This window comes from Oncorhynchus nerka, linkage group LG11 (genome assembly GCF_034236695.1).
Source record: "Oncorhynchus nerka isolate Pitt River linkage group LG11, Oner_Uvic_2.0, whole genome shotgun sequence".
Taxonomy (NCBI): Eukaryota; Metazoa; Chordata; class Actinopteri; order Salmoniformes; family Salmonidae; genus Oncorhynchus; species Oncorhynchus nerka.
The window spans coordinates 41,307,232-41,328,710 of NC_088406.1; the positions used below are offsets into that span (position 1 = coordinate 41,307,232).

General features: G+C 40.4%; 1 protein-coding gene across 1 annotated transcript; it reads left to right on the forward strand.

The window, feature by feature from the left end:
- The first annotated feature begins 14,779 nt into the window (after positions 1-14,779).
- On the forward strand, positions 14,780-19,622 carry LOC115136875 (uncharacterized). The gene is made up of 5 exons (XM_029672751.2): positions 14,780-14,922; positions 15,099-15,279; positions 16,049-16,285; positions 16,606-17,791; positions 18,425-19,622. The coding sequence occupies exons 3-5, from the start codon at positions 16,147-16,149 to the stop codon at positions 18,609-18,611; spliced, it is 1,512 nt and encodes a 503-aa protein (XP_029528611.1). The 5' UTR covers positions 14,780-14,922; positions 15,099-15,279; positions 16,049-16,146; the 3' UTR covers positions 18,612-19,622.
- Positions 19,623-21,479: the final 1,857 nt, after the last annotated feature.

Here is a 21,479-nt window from a genome sequence, read left to right on the forward strand (position 1 = left end):
GGCCTATGCCCTTCCAGGCTCACCCAAGGCTGTGCCCCTGTCATGTGAAATACATAGATTATGGCCTAATGAACATACTTAAATTGACAGATTTTCTTCTATGAACTGTAACTCAAATAAATTGTTGAAATTGTTGCATGTTGCGTTTATATCTTTGTTCAGTATATACACAGTACCAGTCAAAAAGGTTGGACACCTACTCATTCAAGTTTTTCCTTTTTTTTAAATCATTTTCTACATTGTAGAATAATAGTGCATACATCAAAACTATGAAATAACACGTATGGAATCACGTAGTAACTAAAGAATAAAAATATATTTTAGATTCTTCAAAGAAGCCTCGATGACAGCTTTGCACACTTTTGGCATTCTCTCCACCAGCTTCACCTGGAATGCTTTTCCAACCGTCTTGAAGGAGTTCCAACATATGCTGAGCACTTGTTGGCTGCTTTTCCTTTACTCTGCGGTCCAACTCATCCCAAACCATCCCAATTGGGTTGAGGTTGGGTGATTGTAGAGGCCAGGTCATCTGATGCAGCACTCAATCACTCTCCTTCTTGGTCAAATAGCCCTTATACAGCCTGGAAGTGTCCTGTTGTCCTGTTGAAAAACAAAATGATCGTCCCACTAAGTGCAAATCAGATGGGATGGCATATCGGTGCAGAATGCTGTGGTAACCATGCCAGTGTGTGCCATGAATTCTACATAAATCCCAGACAGTGTCACCTGCAAAGCATCCCCACACCTCCTCCTCCATGCTTCACGGTGGGAACCACATATGCAGAGATCATCCCTTCACCTACTCTGCGTCTCACAAAGACTCAGCGGTTGGAACCAAAAATCTAAAATTTGGTCTCATCAGACCAAAAGGACAGATTTCCACCGTTCTAATTTCCATTGCTCATTTTTCTTGGCCCAAGCACGTCTCTTATTATTGGTGTCCTTTAGTAGTGGTTCCTTTGCAGCAATTTGACCACGAAGGCCTGATTCACACAGTCTCCTCTGAACAGTTGATATTGAGACGCTTCTGTTACTTGAACTCTGAAGCATTTATTTGGGTTGCAATTTCTGAGGTACTTAACTCTAATGAACTTATCCTCTGCAGCAGAGGTAACTTTGAGTCTTCCTTTCCTGTGGCGGTCCTCATGAGAGACAGTTTCATCATAGTGCTTGATGTTTTTTGTGACTGCACTTGTCAAGAACTTTGAAAGTCTCTTCATTTTCCGAATTGACTGACCTTCATGTCTTAAAGTAATGACAGACTGTCGTTTGTCTTCGCTTACTTGAGCTGACTTGCCATTATATGGACCTAGTCTTTTACCAATAGGGCTATCTTCAGTATACCACCCCTACTTTGTCACAACACAAATAATTGGCTCAAATGCATTAAGGAAAGAAATTCCACAAATTGACAAGGCACACCTGTTGATTGAAATGCATTCCAGGTGACTACCTCATGAAGCTGGTTGAGAGAATGCCAAGAGTGTGTAAAGCTGACATCAAGGCAAAGGGTGGCTACTTTGAAGAATCTCAAGTATATTTAGATTTGTTTAACACTTTTTTGGTTACTACATGACTCCATCTGTTATTTAATAGTGGATGATGTAGTAAACTGGCTCAAATTAAGATCCTACATCTGTATAAATGTCTCATGAGCTTAGTTCAACTGTCATACCTCATCAGAATACCAAAAATAAGCAAATAAATTAAAATGTTCTGTCACATGCACCAAATACAACAGGTGTAGACCTTACAGTGAAATGTTTACTTAGGAGCCCCTAACCAACAATGCAGTTTTAAAAAAACAATAAGAAACAAAAGTAACAAGTAATTAAAGAGCAGCAGTAAAATAACAATAGCGAGACTATATACAGGGGGATAGCGGTTAGTTGAGGTACTATGTACATGTAGGTAGAATTATTAAACTGACTGTGCATAGATGACAAGAGAGAGTAGCAGCGGTGCAAAAATGGGGGGCGGGGACAATGCAAATAGTCTGGGTAGCCATTTCAGTTCAGGAGTCTTATGGCTTGGGGGTAGAAGCTGTTTAGAAGCCTTTTGGACCTAGACTTGGCGCTCCGGTACCGCTTGCCATGCGGAGTCTGGAGTCTTTTCTTCTCCTGACACCGCCTGGTATTTTTTAAATTTAACTATGCAAGTCTGTTAAGAACAAATTCTTATTTCCCATCACGGCCTAGGAACAGTGGTTTAACTGCCTTGTTCAGGGACAGAACGACAGATTTTTACCTTGTCAGCTCGAGAATTCGATCTAGCAACCTTTCGGTTACTGGCCCAATGATCTAACTACTAGACTACCTGCCGCCCCGGTATAGAGGTCCTGGATGACAGGGAGCTTTGCCCCAGTGATGAACTGGGCCGTACGCACTACCCTCTGTAGTGCCTTGCGGTCAGAGGCAGAGCAGTTTCCGTACCAGGCAGTGATGCAACCAGTCAGGATGCTCTCGATGGTGGAGCTGTAAAACCTTTTGAGGATCTGAGGACCCATGCCAAATCTTTTCAGTCTCCTGAAGGGGAATATGTTGTCGTGCCCTCTTCACGACTGTCTTGGTGTGCATTGGACCATGTTAGCTTCCTCCCTATAGGCTGTCTCGTCGTTGATCAGGCCTACCACTGTTGTGTCATCGACAAACCGTGCAGGACAGCAAACTGCAGTGCAGTCATGAGTGAACAGGGAGTACAGGAGGGGACTGAGACTGTGTTGTTGCCTACCCTTACCACCTGGGGCGGCCCATCTGGAAGTGCAGGATCCAGTTACAGAGGGAGGTGTTTAATCCCAGAGTCCTTAGTGATGACCTTTGAGGGCATGATGGGGTTGAATTCTGAGCTGTAGTCGACAACCAGCATTCTCAGGTATGTGTTCCTTTTGTTAAGGTGGGAAATGGCAGTGTGGAGTGGAGTGCAATAGAGATTGTGTCATCTGTTGATCTGTTGGGGCAGTATGCAAATTTTAAATATATTTTTAAATGGTTATAGTTGAAAAACTATAGATGCAAAGTTTGATTGATTTATTGCTTGATAGGATTGGATAGCCTGAACATGTGACAGTTATTTTGGTGTCTAGCTAGAATGGTTAGAGAGTTACTATTACTTGTGGTGCGTTATTTTATGCAAATTTGTACAAATTTAAACAAACTATTTATAACTTTCAAAAATGTTAAAGTTGTTTTAATGTTTGTAGCTGAAATGTTAACAGAGCAGTAACATTCAAAATGTCTACAACTGTGTTCTTATGGCTGGAATTTAATCCATAAAATGTTTTGATAATTTATGCAACACATTTTTTTAAATCATTTATAAAGGTTTTAGAGAATTTGAAGTTTGGTATTTGGTATTTTATTAGGATCCCCATTAGCTGTTGTACTCTTCCTGGGGTCCACACAAAACATGAAACATGACATAATACATAATAAACATAAACATAATAAACATGACATTAATAGACAAGAACAGCTCAAGGACAGAACTACATAATTTTAAAAAAGGCACACATAGACTACATATATAAAAATACACAAACTATCTAGATCAAATAGGGGAGAGGGGTTGTGCCATGAGGTGTTGCTTTATCTGTTTATTGAAACTAGGTTTGCTGTTTATTTGAGCAATATGAGATGGAACAGAGTTCCATGCATCAATGGCTCTATATAATACTATACGCTTCCTTGAATTTTTTCTTGATTTGGGGACTGTGAAAAGACCCCTGGTGGCATGTCTGGTGGGGTAGGTGTTTGTGTCTGAGCTGTGCGTAAGTTGGCTATGCAAACAATTTGGGATTTACAACACATTAATGTTCCTTATAAAAAGAAGAAGTGATGCAGTCAGTCTCTCCTCAACTCTTAGCCAAGAGAGACTGGCATGCATAGTATTTATTTCAGCCCTCTGATTACAATTAAGAGCAAGATGTGCTGCTCTGTTCTGGGCCAGCTTCAGCTTAATTAGGTCTTTCCTTGCAGCACTCGACCACACGACTGGACAATAATCAACATAAGACAAAACTAGAGCCTGCAGAACTTGCTTTTTGGAGTGTGGTGTCAAAAAAGCAGAGCATCGCTTTATTACGGACAGACCTCTCCCCATCTTAACAACCACTGAATCTATATGTTTTGACCATGACAGTTTATAATCTAAGGTAAAGCCAAGTAATTTAGTCTCCTCAACTTGTTCAACAGCCACACAATTCATTACCAGATTCAGCTGAGGTCTAGAACTTAGGGAATGATTTGTACCAAATACAATGCTCTTAGTTTTAGAGATGTTCAGGACCAGTTTGTTACTGGCCACCCATTTGTTAAGGGTTTAAGTGACTTCATTAGCTGTGGGTGCTGATGCATATATGGTTGAATCATCAGCATACATGGACACACATTCTTTGTTTAATGCAAGTGTCAGGTCATTGGTATAAATAGAAAAGAGTAGAGGGCCTAGAGTGCTGCCCTGTGGTATACCACACTTTACATGTTTGACATTAGAGATGCTTCCATTAAAGAAAAAATCCTTTGAGTTCGATTAGATAGATAGCTCTGAATCCACGATATGGCATAGGTTGAAAAGCCATAACACACGTTTTTTCAACAACAGGTTATGGTCAATAATATTTTTATGGAAATTCTTACACATGGACACTCAAAGTCAATCTTAAATTAATCATTGTTTATTATCAGTTAACTAGAGAGGTTACAACAAACGTGATGCACCATGTTGGTTTATGTCAGGAGCTCTGACAGGGCAGTCATGTTAGTTCTCTTATATACTGCAGCCAAGTAATTTTTACATAATTTAGCTTATTCATAATTAATTCATAATTAACGTTTGCTTCATTCATGTGACCAACCAATACTGGTTTATATATGTGACAGACCAATACCTCACGAGGCTTCTTCTCTAAGTTGAGACCTTGAAACTGAGATATACTTCGTTCTCAAAACAAGGGTCTGGACATACTGCCAAATTGCAGATACTGAACCAATCACTTGCATGAACAGTTATTAAAAAAGCACAAACATAGAATGCAGAAATGTCTAAATAGAAAATCACCAACATAAAATGTTCCATCACTATATCAAAGGTTGCACTGAAATCTATCAGTACAGCTCCCACAATCTTCTTATTATCAATTTCTTTCAACCAATCATCAGTACATGTTGAGTGCCCATCTCTATAAGCATGCTGGAAGTCTGTTGTTAATTTGTTTACAGAGAAATAGCATTGCATTTGGTGAATTATTTTCCAAAAGTTTGCTAAGAGCTGGCTGCACCAGTAAAAGCCTCTTTACAACTCTTGGGTGGTGGAATTACTTTGGCTTCCGTCCAGGCTTGAGAACAAAGACTTTCCTCTAGGCTCAGATTAAAGATATGACAGATAGCAGTGGCTATGGAGTCAGCTACCATCGTCAGTAGCTTTCCATCTAAGTTGTCAATGCCAGGAGGTTTTGTAAAGGTTTTCCTCCTCTTCGTCTGAAGAGGAGGTGTAGCAAGGATCGGACCAAGATGCGGCGTGGTAAGTGTCCATGGTTGTTTATTTAAAAACATGAACTGAACACTCAATGAATACAAAACAATAAACGTGAACAAAACCGAAACAGTACCGTGTGGCGAACAAACACAGACACGGAAACAATCACCCACAAACACACAGTGAAACCCAGGCTACCTAAGTATGATTCTCAATCAGAGACAACTAATGACACCTGCCTCTGATTGAGAACCATACTAGGCCGAAACATAGAAATTCCCAAAACCTAGAAAAACAAACATAGACAACCCACCCAACTCACGCCCTGACCACACTAAATAAATACAAAACAAAGGAAATTAAGGTCAGAACGTGACAGGTTTGTCATTATTAATCAATAACAATAATTTTTCCACCTTTACAAAATTCAAACTTGCAATGCTTTTCTTTCATTATTTGTTTTTTTAATGTATGAATACGATGGCTCACTGTTCATTGTGGGCATTTCCTGCCTAAGTTTGCCCACTGCCGATGAAGTAATCATTCAAATAATTGGCAACGTTAAATGGTTTTGTGATGAATAAGCCATCTGATTCGATGAAAGAGAGTACAATTTGTCTTTATGCCTATAATTCCATTTAAAGTACTCCAAAGTTTTTTTCCATCATTCTTTAAATAATTGATCTTGGCTTCATGTTGAGTTTTGTCACATAATTTCTCAATTTGCAGTAAGTCAGTCAGTCAGATGTGTTGTAGCTTAATTGGCCAAAGAGCAATTCCTGTGGTCTACTTGTTATCTATCCTGATGCCTCGTCACTTTACCCTGCCTTCATGTACATACTGTACCTACCTCAAATACATTATCTTGCTCCTCTGCACATTGATCTGGTACCATGCGTATATACCTCCATTCTTGTGTGTTTTATTTTATTCCTCTTGTGTTACTATTCCATTTGTATTTGACTCTGCATGGTTGGGTAGGGCTCGTAAGCAAGCGTTTCATGGTAAAGCAAGCATTTCACGGTAAAGTCTACACCAGAGCATGTGACAAATAAAATGTTATTTTATTTTATTTGGTTCTTATCAAACACATGTTAAAATAGTTACATTTCAAAAAGTTGATATAGTATCAGAAAGCTGTATAAAATCCAAACATTGGTTTGGAGTTGATAGCTTACACAGTGAAAGAGGAGATTAGAATTAGAATTTCAGATTTTTTTACCCTTGAACTCTATCAGAGCATTTACACTATAGAAGTAGCATTCTCCTAGCCACGCTAGCCTCGCCTTCATGTGGGTGCTAACAAGCTAGCAAGCGAGCTAGGTAGTACTAATATGTAACAGCCTTTGTCTGCCAATCTAGTAGGGGTTGGAAGCGATCATGAGCTTCGATCGGTCACTCGCATCGCCATATTGCGGAAGAAGTTAAGCTTTCCCCAACTTTAGTCCCACCCTGTTCAGCTCCTTCACTCATGCACTTGTATGACTCCGTTTATTGACATTCAAATGCATTGGAGATCATAAAAAAAGATTGTTGTTGTTCAAAAAGTTGAAATGCTCTCAATTATATATATATTTTTTAATCTAAGTTGGTGCCGTCGGTACGTTTTAAAGTTGGTTTCATATTCATAGCTTAAATTGTTTACGTTCTAGAGCGGGCTAAAGAAATCATATAATAATAATAAGACTACGTAAGAACTCTAGAGTGATATTGCCTTCAGAAAGCACATTGATAATACAACTATGTAAGAAATCTTGTGTGGTCTTGCCTTCAGCAAGCACATTAATGAGTATGTAAGAAATCTTGTGCGGTCTTGCCTTCAGCAAGCACACTAATAATATGAATATATAATAAATCTAGAGTGGTCTTATGGTTTGATAAGAGAGACAGAAGCAGAGACAGACGCACTTAGTCAGACATTGGGAGGTTAACAGAGGAATTTACCAACGCATATTGAAAAGCCTCTCCTGAAGAGGCTGCATGCTCCTGCATTCTCTTGGTCTGATAGGACAGGATATTACTACTCAGTTCTAGGGATATGAACGTTTCTCAAGACATCTTACTGTCTGTATCAAATATGAACCAGTATACAAATGATTTTTCTTTCGGTGACAAGACATTTACCAATTGTGTTACAGATTTGTTCATATTTCCCTGTCCAGTAATAACCCTTGATGTGGCTGGAGAAGAGAACACTTTGAGACCCTTAGAGTTGTTGTTGGCTTGACACCCAGCTCCTACAGACTTGTGAAGCACAACACCACAATCTGAATTGAAGATGCACACGCAGGGACACACACGCACACACATACTGTACAGTGCATTCGGAAAGTATTCAGACCCCTTGACTTTTTTCACATTTTGTTACGTTACAGCCTTATTCTAAAATATATATATTTTTTAAATTCAATCTGCACACAATACCCCATAATGACAAAGCAAAACAGGTTTTAAGACATTTTAGCAAATGTATAAACAAAAAAAAAATTTAATATCACATTTACATAAGTATTCAGACCCTTTACTTAGTACTTTGTTGAAGCACCTTTGGCAGTGATTATGGCCTCAAGTCTTCTTGGCATGACGCCTCAAGCTTCGCAAAACTGTATTTGGAAAGGTTCTCCCATTATTTTCTGCAGATCCTCTCAAGCTCTGTCAGGTTGGATGGGGAGTGTCGCTGCACAGCTATTTTCAGGTCTCTCCAGAGATATCCAATCAGGTTCAAGTCTGGGCTCCGGCTGGGCCACAAAAACATTCAGAGACTTGTCCCCAAGCCACTCCTCATTGTCTTCGCAGTGTGCTTAGGGTCAATGTCCTGTTGGAAGGTGAACCTTTGTCCCAGTCTGAGCTCCCGAGCGCTCTGGAGCAGGTTTTCATCAAGGATCTCTCTGTACTTTGCTCTGTTCATCTTTGCCTCAATCCTGACTAGTTTCCCAGTCCCTGCTGCTGAAAAATATCCCCACAGCATGATGCTGTCACCACCATGTGTCACCGTAGGGATGATATTGGCAGGGTGATGAGCGGTGTCTGGTTTCCTCCAGATGTGACACTTGGCATTCAGGCCAAAGAGTTCAATCTTGGTTTCATCAGACCAGAGAATCTTGTTTCTCATGGCCTGAGAGTCTTTTGGAGCCTTTTGGCAAACTCCAAGCGGGCTGTCGTATGCCTTTTACTGAGGAGTGTCTTCCGTCTTGCCACTCTACCATAAAGGCCTGATTGGTGGAGTGCTGCAGAGATGGTTGTCCTTCTGGAAGGTTCTCCCATCTCCACAGAGGAACTCTAGAGCTCTGTCAGAGTAACCATCGGGTTCTTGTTTGGGTTCCCTTCCCCAGATCTGTGCCTCAACACAATCCTGTCTCGGAGCTCGGACAATTCCTTCGACCTCATGGCTTGGTTTTTGCTCTGACATGCACTGTCAACTGTGGGACCTTATATAGACAGGTGGGTGCCTTTCCAAATCATGTCCAATCAAATGAATTTACCACAGGTGGACTCCAATCAAGTTGTTGAAACATCTGAAGGATGATCAATGGAAACAAGATGCACCTGGGCTCAATTTTTCACAGCAAAGGGTCTGAATACTTATGTAAATAAGGTATTTCTGTTTTTTTATTTTTAATACATTCGCAAACATTTCTAAAAACCTGTTTTCACTTTGTCATTATGGGGTATTGTGTGTAGATTGCTGACAATTTATTTTATTATATCCATTTTAGAATAAGGCTGTAACGTAACAAAATGTGGAAAAAGTTAAGGGGTCTGAATACTTTCCGAATGCACTGTACATACACACGCGCACACGCACACATGCACCACACAAACAAACAAACACACGCACGTACACACACACACGCACACGCACACCCACACGCACACACACACACACACACACACACACACACACACACACACACACACACACACACACACACACACACACACACACACACACACACACACACACACACACAGACAAGATTCAGCATGTGTGTGTTGTATGTGTGCTCTTAATTGTTGTTGCTGGACAATCATTTGTTCCTTCTCAACAGAACAAAAGTGAGAGAAGTGGTACTGGAGGATCTCCTGAATGTAATGAAGTTGTTTCAGTTTCACAGTCATCTACAACAAGTAACAGAAGAGGGCAGCAGACTCAAGCACAGTAGCATATCAAGAACCCATGGCATTTTTGGGATGGGCTCATTTTGAGTAATCATTGCGTACTTGATAGATGAATATATTTAAACGATGTAATTCGGAATAATAGTTATTTCTGGTCAATATCTAATACTGATCAATATCTAATTCATGGGCATTGTATTGCAGTATCTGAATCACCTCATGAGGCCAAGACAAGTCTACTCTATATTTTTCTTGAGGCTCCTTCTGAAGTGATCCTGATCTTACAACTCAACTGTATTGAGTTGAATCTGCTACATCTTCATCAAAATGTTAAAGATCAGAGTAACAAAAACAAATGCCCATTGACGCATTTTGACACCGAATGTTCATCGGTGCACACATCATCTCATTTTAGTATACAGAAGCCATACGTAGGCACCTGTGTGAGGGTACTGGGGACATTTGTCGTGTCTGGCCAGTTTATGAGGGACTGATTAAGCCTGTGGTTGTGGCTGACACAGGACAGCAGCTAGCTGCTGCTGCCTGTTAGTTCCCTATAGACTCAGACTGCTGCTGAGGTTCAAAAGGCCCCTGTTGTCATGGGAGGAGTGACTGATCATGGCAGTACTGCTGTTCGGGAGCGTCCCTGTTGCTGTGTCCTACCCACTCTGAGTTTCCTATCCAGTATCCAGTATCTATAATCCCTCAGGATAACCCCTGGTGGACTAGCACTCCACAAATATTCTCAGGGTGAGATTCACAATAGACTGTCGGGTGGGAGTAAGTAAGGTGCTGAGGGAGAGATAAGAACATTATTTGAACACTGTAAAACACTTGTTCCCTTTGGCTCTACGATCAAAGACCCGGCTTATTATTATTCTGTGTTCTGTGATAAAACTACAATGGCTTGAAATCACTAGATCGTTCTCTATTCCAACCCATATTGTTATGCAGCACTCAAATAAGATTCAGTAATCCAGTAACATTATCTGAACATATAACTGTAACCCTTATGTCCTCCCTTTGAAATACTACTGTCTAGGATTTGGTCGTTTCTTAGCTCTTCTTCAGTGATCTTCCCATAGTGACTGCTTTTAATAGGGCTCCATAACAACGAAGCATTAATACTGTTGTCATCCCAGAGGCTGGTGTTGTGAAGGTAGAGGATAGTGTCTCCCTCCTCCCACCATCTTCCACCCAGGTCCTGTTGATGTATTAATTGTCTTGGCTCTCACAGACATGCTTGTCATTTTTTACGTGACAGACCATACAGAAGTTGCATCCCAAATTGTACCCTATTCACTAAATAATGCATGACTTTTGACCAGAGTCTATGGGCCCTGGAAAAAAAGGTTTAGATTTACATTTGACATTTTAGTACTTTAGGAGATGCTCTTATCCAGAGCAACTTACAGTTATTTTGTGGTCTGCTGCCTTAGCTCTCCTGGTCCTGGTCAGCTCACAGTTAGGGCTACCTCCCCAATCTGAGCCACGATCAGTTACTGACTGGAGGTGACATTGAGAGAGCTTGAGATGAAGGTGAACAAAATGTCACAGGTATGATTAATGAAATGAAATGACAACTGAAATGAAATGTAATGAGAACCTTAGAAGCCTTGCCTTAAAATACATGCTAAAAAATTGTCTTTAGCCACTAATTCAATCTTCCAGCTAAATTGTTAAATTGATATTCAGACTCATGGTCAATATGATTTAAAGTATTTTAGTATGAGCATTTGTATTAATTCAACACAGAGATGATTTATTCTTCTCAATGTCATACAGACTTACAAAAGTTGTTCGTTCCAGCTCGTGATTGAACCACATTTGACAATGCAGCACACCATCCGCATGATAAGATGACAGGATGACACTCCCTCTTTCTCCCTATTTCTACCAAGCTTCCTCAGGGATGATTTACGTTCAAGAAGAAGGTTTCATCAAATGAAAGGTCATATCTATGTATATTTGCCTCTGATTTTATTTTTCAGGATCATTCTATACAAATTCATTTCGGTAAAGGATGATTTTGACAAAATATACATACAGAAAGTAAAGGAAGCAATTATGTTGATTATTATAGTACAGGTTTTAATCACTACAATTACATCTTAAACACAAGTAATGTGGGAGGGAGGGTGGATTAAAGGTATCAAAAGTGTCCCTGCATTGGCAGTAACCTGTAGTGTTGCTTCCCATGTTACCAGTCCCTGTGAAAAGTTAATGTAAGCAGGATTTGCAGGGAGCTGGTGATGAAACTATGCTGTAACTGTTACCAATGTGCCATACTTGCGAAGTGCAAGCCTTCCTTTGAAAGCGTTTATCTATATGCTGCAGGGTCAGATCTCTCAGAGCCTCTTGTACAGTAGTTGCAGAATGATGGAAGGCAATAATGCTCAAAAAGGGGCAATGCTTTTGCAGCAGAAAATATGATTTGTATTCTTTTCAATAAATGAAATGTACATAGAAAATGAAGAAAATATAGCATCAAATTATATACGTATGGCATACGAGATGATATGTGGCAAATTAACTCATACAGTGCGTTTTGAAAGTATTCAGACCCCTTCACTTTTCCCACATTTTGTTTACGTTACAGCCGTATTCTAAAATGGATTCAATTGTTTTCCCCCTCATCAATCTACACATCTACACTCCATAATGACAAAGACATTTTTTTCAATTTTTTTTCAAATTTATAAAAAATAAAAAAAACGGAATATCACATCTACATAAGTATTGAGACCCTTTACTCGGTACTTTGTTGATGCACCTTTGGCAGCGATTATGGCCACGAGTCCTCTTGAATATGACGCTACAAGCTTGGCACACCTGTATTTGGGGAGTTTCTCCCATTGTTCTCTGCAGATCCTCTCAAGCTCTGTCAGGTTGGATGGGGAGCGTCGCTGTACAGCTATTTTCAGGTCTCTCCAGAGAGAGATCGGATTCAACTCCTGACTCTGCCTGGGTCACTGAAGGACATACAGAGACCTGTCCCGAAGCCACTCCTATGTTGTCTTGGCTGTGTGCTTAGGGTCGTTGTCCTGTTGGAAGGTAAACTTTGCCCCAGTCTGTGGTCCTGAATGCTCTGGAACAGGTTTTCATCAAGGATCTCTCTGTACTTTGCTCTATTAATCTTTCCCTCGATCCTGACTAGTCTCCCAGTCCCTGCCACTGAAAAACATCCCCACAGCATGATGCTGCCAGCACCATTAGTCACTGTAGGGATGGTATTGGCCAGGTGATTAGCGGTGCCTTTATTCCTCCAGACGTGACACTTGGCATTCAGGCCAAAGAGTTTAATATTGGTTTCACCAGACCAGAGAATCTTGTTTCTCATGGTCTGATAGTCCTTTAGGACACTCCATGTGCCTTTTACTGAGGAGTGTATTCCGTCTTGCCACTCTACCATAAAGGCCTGATTGGTGGAGTGCTGCAGAGATGGTTGTGGAAGGTTCTCCCATCTCCACAAAGGAACTCTGGAGCTCTGTCAGAGGGACCATCGGGTTCTTGATCACCTCCCTGACCAAGGCCCTTCTCCCCCTGATTGCTCAGTTTGACTGGGCGGCCAGCTCTAGGAAGAGTCTTGGTGGTTCCAAACTTCTTCTATGTAAGAATGATCAAGGCCACTGGGTTCTTGGGGTCCTTCAATGCTGCAGAAATATTTTGGTACCCTTCCCCAGATCTGTGCCTCGACACAATCCTGTCTTGAAGCTCTACGGACTATTCTTTCGACCTCATGGCTTGATTTTTGCTCTGACGTGCACTGTCAATTGTGGGACCTTATATAGACAGGTGTGAACCTTTCCAAATCATGTTAAATCAAATGAATTTACCACAGGTGGACCCCAATCAAGTTGTAGAAAGGATGATCAATGGAAACAGGATGCACAACAAAAAAATGCAATCAATTTTCATAACATTTCTAAAAACCTGTTTTCGCTTTGTCATTATGGGGTATTGTGTGCAGATTGATGAGGAAAACATTCATTTAATCCATTTTAGAATAAGGCTGTAACATAACAAAATGTGGAAAAAGTCAATGGGTCTAAATACTTTCCGAATGCACTGCATATATTAGATTTCTTTTAAATGCAACCTTTATTTAACTAGGCAAGTCAGTTAAGAACTCATTCTTATTTACCATGAAGGCCTACCGGGCCTGTCCCTGAACATCTACCTTGTTCAGGGGCAGAACGACAGATTTTTACCTTGTCAGCTCTGGGATTCGATCCAGCAACCTTTCGGTAACTGGCCCTACGCTAGATGTAGAGAGGGTCAGACGACTGCAGGACATTTTCATGAACTTCATGACAAGCATATTACAAATGCAAAGAATTGAGAGGTTAAATATGCACAAAAGCTGCAACGAGTGCAATAACAAGAACATTGTAAGCACAGAGGTAAGGGGATTATTTTAAACCCTTGGCAACAGACATGCCGAAAAAAACACATTTCAAAAGGGGGGCAGTGTTCCCTATTACTATAGCAACAGGAAGAAGACATGGCTGCTTCAATCAGCTTTGGGTTTCTCAGTGAGGAAAATGCATAGCAACTCCAGACAGGGAGTGGTGTAACTGTTGTACTAACGAGAGATAAAGTCAAGTGTAAGCCGATTTGTCCTCCTGTGTGTCCTTTTGTCCTTCTAACCACATGGCCCTTTGGAATTATTATTATTATACTCATTTCTATTAACAGAATATGGAAATAATATATTTTTTTATACAAGTTTGACCATTTTAGCTGAGATGAAATTAATGGCTGGTAGCCTACTAAGTGTTTCTCTGGTTGACGACACTAAAGTGCATTACATTTATAATAAAAGTTGCTCATTCGTTATAAGTTATAAGGTTGCAACCTTCTTATTATAATTATTAAAGAGGTAATGTCTTATGTAGGAAATAATAAATACTAAAAGAGGCAGATGGCCTCTGTCTCCTTACTACTTGTACACACGTATACAAAGTAACATTGGATCTATGACAAATAAAAACATTGGACAATTCATAATTGACCAATAAGCGGTTCAGTCTAGATAAACCAATAGTGTGACCACAGTCTTACAGCATTCGGCGAATCCCCTGCGTATCTGATGCAACAAGGCTGCAACAAAAGTTACACCTTCCAACTGCAAGACTGTATCCTTCCTCCCGGGTGTGTGACCAAATAGTTCCTCATAAACCGTTGCCGTTATTACAGAAGGCTATAAGACATGCTCTGTGGGAGACATATTATTTACTAACAAGACATTAGCTCGGAAATATTATCCATAAAAATACCATGATGCAGAAGTGAATTACGTTATTGCAACACAAGTGTGGGTGTAGAAATGTAGGTATATTTTTTTCAATTTAAATAATTAAAAGTTACATCGTTTTCTTTCCATTTATTTCTATATGACCTTTGAAAATAACAGAAGGTGGAAAGTCCCTTGCATATGACGCGATAAAAAGGTGAAATGTAAACTGCGGATTGATTTGTATCTGTGTGATTCGGTCCTGCTTTAGGAGTTCCAGAAGAAGTAGCGGATCCCAAAACTTTCTGTTTGCAACTCGTCTTCATAACAGTCCATGTGAAGTCATTGTGTTCTTAGGAAGACATGGCTTATTAAATTGACCCCACTGTCACTCTAGTCGTTGTGCTCTGCATTTGCAAAGCACTTCCAAAAAACTATCCAGTAATAATGGGGTAAGTGAAATTGTTTGTTCTCTTTATACTACAGTAGTTGTGAAGTATAATGTGTTGAATATGTTAGCTTTGACATTGTAATTGTTTTATTAACTATTTCTGAAATGATGTTGGGGTTATTGTAATCACCTTTTAGTCTAACAGATATTTTGAATCTACAGTTTTACAGTAGCCTACTGAGCTCAGAAGTGAGAATTGCCAGTGAAACATATTTGATCAGTGGACTACTATAGTAAAACTATAGTTTTCAAACGTAGAAATGTGCTGTATGTTAAAAACATTAACACATAACAATAGTTGGAATGAGAGGAAATTAATACTTTTTTTTGGTATTTGATCTATAATACACATAGGCTAACTAACATGAAAGTTTTTTACCATGCTGCAGACACCGCTCTCCTGAACTGTGAAATGGATTAGAATAAATACAATTTGATATGTTGTTGAGATATTATAGTTGCATTTATGAGGGGAGTGAGTTTTCATAGAGACAGTGTTAAAGTATATAGCCCTATAACATTTCCTAACTTATTTTCCTAAAGTTCAGTAGTTTCATAAAAATAAAACTTAGATGTTATTTTATGCATGTAACATGCAATAATCAGGAATCTTTAACCAATTTTGGACTCTGATAATTGCACTATTTGTATAGGTGTTTTGAGACTGTGGTGGTTTTGGGGGTGTGGCAGTCGGGTGTAATGGGGTGTTTGGGTGTTAAAATTCAGTAGAGTTGTTGATTGTTTTCATTTGTATTTTTTGTCATTTACAGGTCTTCAAGTGTTCCCACCACTCTGCCCATAGTGAAGCTTCTCTCAAACCCTTGCACACTTAGTGCATTTCACCGCTTGGACCGAAATAAAAGACACGATGGCTGCATCGATCCTTCGCAGGAAAATTCCTCTTGTTTGCATGGTCGACCTCATTATTCCCTCTCTCCAACAAGCTAACGACAGCCAATCCTGGGGAAGGAAGGGGGCGGAGTTATTGGAGAGACCGCACATAATTGGTGAGTTACTGCAATACGCTTTTTTATTTTTCCACATTCCAGGTGGAACCGCACTGCAGTACGAGCTAATGTCGTACAGTGAGTAAAGCTAAGTGGATATTTTCCCAATGAAGACGATGGCGTTCAATCATTTTCAAATGATCGGTTAGTTTTTCAAGGATATTTTTACCTTTCTACATTTATCGTCTTCATTTTCTGATTTTTCTACATTTATCATCAGATATTAAAGGACTGTTTTTAAAAAATCCTCATTTAATTTTTATGCTTGCAATATGGACATTCAAATAAAATATTTTTAACGAAAATTGTATTTTTCGTAGGTGATGGTCAGACGGACTGGATGACGGAAAAAGTTGATTTGTCTTCGTTCCAGTCGACTACTGAATCCTCTTCTAGCTCATCTTCTCCGCCCTCACCGTTGGAACATGATGTCAAGGTGCCCTCTGACTTGGAGGTCATGACCTCTCTTTTACAAGAGGAGCTTGCTCAGCTTGAGGATTACTTCCGGTCTGAATCGACTTCAACCAAATTGGACAAATCACCAAAATGTGACAAAGGCGCCCAAGCAATGGGTGCCCATTCTTACTACCAGTTGCCCTATGCTTCCTACAGTGGCAACCAATCAGAAACAAGCCCACTGGTTGTTACCCTGGCAACGGGGGAACTCGACCGGGTGAGCTTCAGTCGTGGTCCCGTTGGAAGATCCAAAATGGCGAGACCAGCCCCATACAACTACCATCATCATTCATACAATACTTGCCGAAGAATAGTTTCAGATGGTGTCAACAAAGTTGGTGAGGAACTTGAGCATGACACCTGGAGTGCCAAAGGAAGTTACTCAGGAAGCACAGAGGTGGCTGTTAACCACTGTTCTACATTGAAAACCGTGGGGAAGAGCATTAGCAGTGTTAAGAAAGTCAGAGAATGTGGTGTATCGTTGAAGGAAGAGCAAAGTTATTGTTTTACAGAGGACGTGTTTTGCAGTGAAGAGATGACCAGAGGTTTTTGTATGGGCGGGTCCTTCGATACCCACCCCAAGAGAGAAGGACAGTTGATGCATGGTATGAAGGTTAGTGGTTATGATGGTATGGGGCTGGAGGTCTTGCATTGCAACAAAGATGGTGGACTCTCTGGAACTATTCCTCAAGAGCCAGAGGCAAACGATGGGTATTACCACCACCACCCGAACGTTGCTCATACAGAGCCTTATCATAGCTTTATCGGTGAAATCGAAGAGCCTACACAAGCACATGGTATAGAGCCCCAGCATGGCCACTACCTCTTCCCAGAATGCATCGGAGACCAAAGCTACGAATGTCTGTCAAGAGGAGAGAGTGAGGGGCCAATGGTGGACTCGCCCATTCACAGGCAAGCAGTAGAGAGGCTAAAGGAAGATCCATGCTCCCTGAGCTGCCTCAAACCAGGCCTTGTCTCTGTCCCTCTGGAAGTACATACCGGAGAACGGAAGCAGAAGAAGAGAGACCAGAACAAAACAGCTGCTCACAGGTATTTTGTGAAAAATTTAGTGATTTTCTTTGTGTTATGAAGTTTAAATAAAAACTGTGAGTATAGAATGTTTGGTCATTTTTTTAGTTTGACCAAAGAAACGTCTGTGTACATTTTAACTAATCTTTTAAAGTTGAAAAACTGAACTTTTTTGTAGACTCTAATATCTGGTTTGAATGGGATAACTTTGGCTTTTCACTGATGTGATATGCTACTAGAATTGCTTAGTTACAAAATGTGTTTTATAAAAGATGAAATCTGAACACTTCTTCTAATAGGTCCCGCTATCTTGGATGTTCATAGATGCATATCTGGAAATCTAGTTCTTGAGGGATGAGGTTGGGAAAACATGTCCATGTTAAATTCATGATGTTAGCTTTCTCTATAATTAGAGAGAAGTGATATTGAACTGCCAGCCTACTGTAGCTCAGTGACCCAGACATGGTAGCTTCTACAAAGATACAGAAAGTCCTGTGGTAGGTTTTTTTGGACAGATGGGATGTTGTGGGCGTAGGACAGGGTTGGCAACTGCCAGTTGCCGTGGGGCGTGCGAGAAGGACAAAATAAGGGGAAAAGATGGAGGGGGGCTCCAATGGTAGATGCAAGCTGATCCTGGTATTTTGTAAACTAAAGGTATCGACTGCGTAAGAGGGCGGAGCTGGACATACTGGAGGAGGAGCTTCATGGGCTGGAGGGACAGAACCGGGAGCTCCAGGACAAGGCGGAGTCAGTGGAACGAGAGATTCAATATGTCAAAGATTTACTCATCGAGGTCTACAAAGCCCGTAGTCAACGCCTAAAGCAAGATGCCAGTGCCTAATCTCCCACCCACAACACCAGCACTCGCATCAAGAGCACTTGTTTGTTCAAAATGATAGTTGCATGATTTTGGTAGTTTTTCTAAAAAATATAATCGCTTTATTGTTGTTACAGACAATATGCCACACAATGTATCTTTCCAAATGTTTCCCTGAATGACTTCAGGGCTTAGTTGGTGAATTTAGGAGGAAACTATAAACTGTCCGTGACCACTGTGACACTGACCTGCACTCACAGCCTTGTAATGTTGGAGTTTGAGCTTGCAATGATTGACCTTTTTACAGTCATTTTTTAACCGTAATAGAAACGATTGAATTATGCCTGTTTTTATTGACAGTCAATGTCAGCATAAAGGAAGGATGTTTCATGCTGTGATGATGTATGTTTTGTTTTATTTATTCATCACCTTTTGCTTTGTCCACTCATTTGGTATAAGGGATTGAAGAAGGAATGTTTAAAATGCTGTGGAAAAGTTCATAAATGCTGCAAACTACTAGAACATTTTATTGCTAAAAGGCTGATGTAGAACATGTAGGAAACCACCTAGACCTTGCTAAAGTACCCAATGCATGTTTGATTGTTAAAAAAGCATGATGGCTTGTTATTTGAAAATGACTATTCTTTTAACTGCATGGCTTCCTGATTTAATGGTTTCCATAGAGCATTTTCTCAAGTCATGCTTTAACTGTTTAAGTTTCATTAGCTGACAAGTTCTACAGAGCTTTACTCTAAACTATTTATTTTATACTCGGGATGTTTGTCCACTTTTACATAATGAGGAAAATTGACATGGCTATCACTGTTTTATCATCTTGGTTTTTTCTTGGCTGTATTTTTGCGAAAAAACAATCACCTGTTGACACAACAATAAATTGTTGTTGGGCATAATGTCTTCATGATAATCTTATTGAATGAATATGTGTTGAATTCAGGTCTACTTGTTTGATAGATGACTATATCAGGTAACTATCAGGTAAATTGCAGTCAAATAAACCAGTTATGTTTGATCATTTATTCTTTGTGGACTGTTATTACAATACATTGTTATTACACTGTTATAGAAGTCAGACAGTTTACATCATTGTTGCTCAATCCATTCCTGTGGGACCCACAGAGGGAGTGCACTTTTCTGTTTTAGCCCAGCTAACACACCTGCTTCTCTTCAAGGGCAGGATTTCCAAGCCTTGTTCATGTAGCTTAATGTATCTTCTGGAAGACTAGTTAAATGTGGACTCGATGTCTGTCAATGTCCAGCGAATAAACAATGTTGTCAAGGTAGATCAAGAGGGAGTCTCACCATCGGCCCATGCAAGGGTAAGAAAAAAGACAGAGACGTTACACAGGCTGAAAGATTCCCAGTCAAACTCTTACAGACCCGACAGTGTGGTAAATATATAATCTGGATCTAGCCTGGCAGGACCAACGTGATTGCTGCATATTACGGAATAATGAATGCAGCGATCAGGGTGGTTTCACCAGGCTAAGGTGGGGCCATCTTGACCTGCCAGTATGTCGGTGTGTAGATCTGAAGGAATCAGATTGGTGTAGCAATATGGCGAAACCCTTAAACCCTTTATAGGTGTAGTACTGTATCACTATTTTGTAACACTTATTCAGTTCCTTCATATCCCAAAAGGCTATGCATTCTATTTGGGCTGTATTCTCAAAGTCATAGACAAGAGTAGGATGTGAGATGCCCCTTTCTGTCTGTTTTGAACTGAGATTTCACTCCCTCTGGTCTGGTTGGCTGCGTTGCAGGGAGAGTAAGTACATATATTTTTTTTACCACTAGAGTGAAGACAGTAAGGAATCATGACGCATATTATGATGAAAAATAGTAAATGTTCTGTTTACCATAAAATCTTGTGTTTTCCATAGAAATATGGGACATTTTACAAACACAATTTCTACAATGCTTGCAAAGTCACTACGGTTGTAGGAGATCACTCTCTAGTGTAAAGTCAGGGAGGAAAACATAGAAAGTATCAGGATAAAGGTAAGACCCAGATGCAGACCGTGTCGAAGTAACAATGTTTATTACAGCAACAGGGGTAAAGGTACAGGACGGCAGGCAGGCAGGCTCATGCAGAGTGGTCAGGCACACAGGCTCAGAGTCAGAACAGGCAAGACCAGGAAGATGAGAAAAGAGAGACTGGGAAAACGCAGGAGCTGATACAAAAACCGCTGGTTGACTTGACAAAGAAGACGAAATGGCAACCAACAAACAGAGAACACAGGTATAAATACACAGGGGATAATGGAGAAGCTGGGTGACACCTGGAGGGGGATGGAGACAATCACAAGGACAGGTGAAACAGATCAGGGGGTGACAGAAAGGGTCATTTATACATACAGTACCAGTCAAAAGTTTGGACACACCTGCTCGTTCAAGGGTTTTTCTTTATTTGGACTATTTTCTACATTGTAGAATAATAGTGAAGACATCAACACTGAAATAACACATTGAATCATGTAGTAACCAAAAGTGTTAAACAAATCCAAATAGATTTGAGATTTTTCAAAGTAGCCACCCTTTGCCTTGATGACAGCTTTGCACACTCTTGGCATTCTCTCAACCAGCTTCACCTGGAATGCTTTTCCAACAGTCTTCAAGGAGTTCTGCCATATGCTGAGCACTTGTTGACTGCTTTTCCTTCACTCTGCTGTCCAACTCATCCCAAACCATCTCAATTGGGTTGAGGTCAGGTGATTGTGGAGGCCAGGTCATCTGAAGCTAAAGTAATCATCTGCTGCATACCCAGAGGCCAAAGGCACAATGAGGAAGGCTGGTATCTGTCTCTTGGAGTGACAACTGAAGTTCCTAATCTCATCCACCACTACTAGGAGGGTGTGTGAAACATCTCCATAT

Excerpts from the sequence above, each read along its gene's own strand:
- LOC115136875 (XM_029672751.2), top strand. The coding sequence starts at position 16,147 with ATGGCTGCATCGATCCTTCGCAGGAAAATTCCTCTTGTTTGCATGGTC. Across the intron at positions 16,286-16,605 it reads GGAGAGACCGCACATAATTG|GTGATGGTCAGACGGACTGG; the intron begins GTGAGTTACTGC and ends TATTTTTCGTAG. Across the intron at positions 17,792-18,424 it reads AACAAAACAGCTGCTCACAG|GTATCGACTGCGTAAGAGGG; the intron begins GTATTTTGTGAA and ends TGTAAACTAAAG.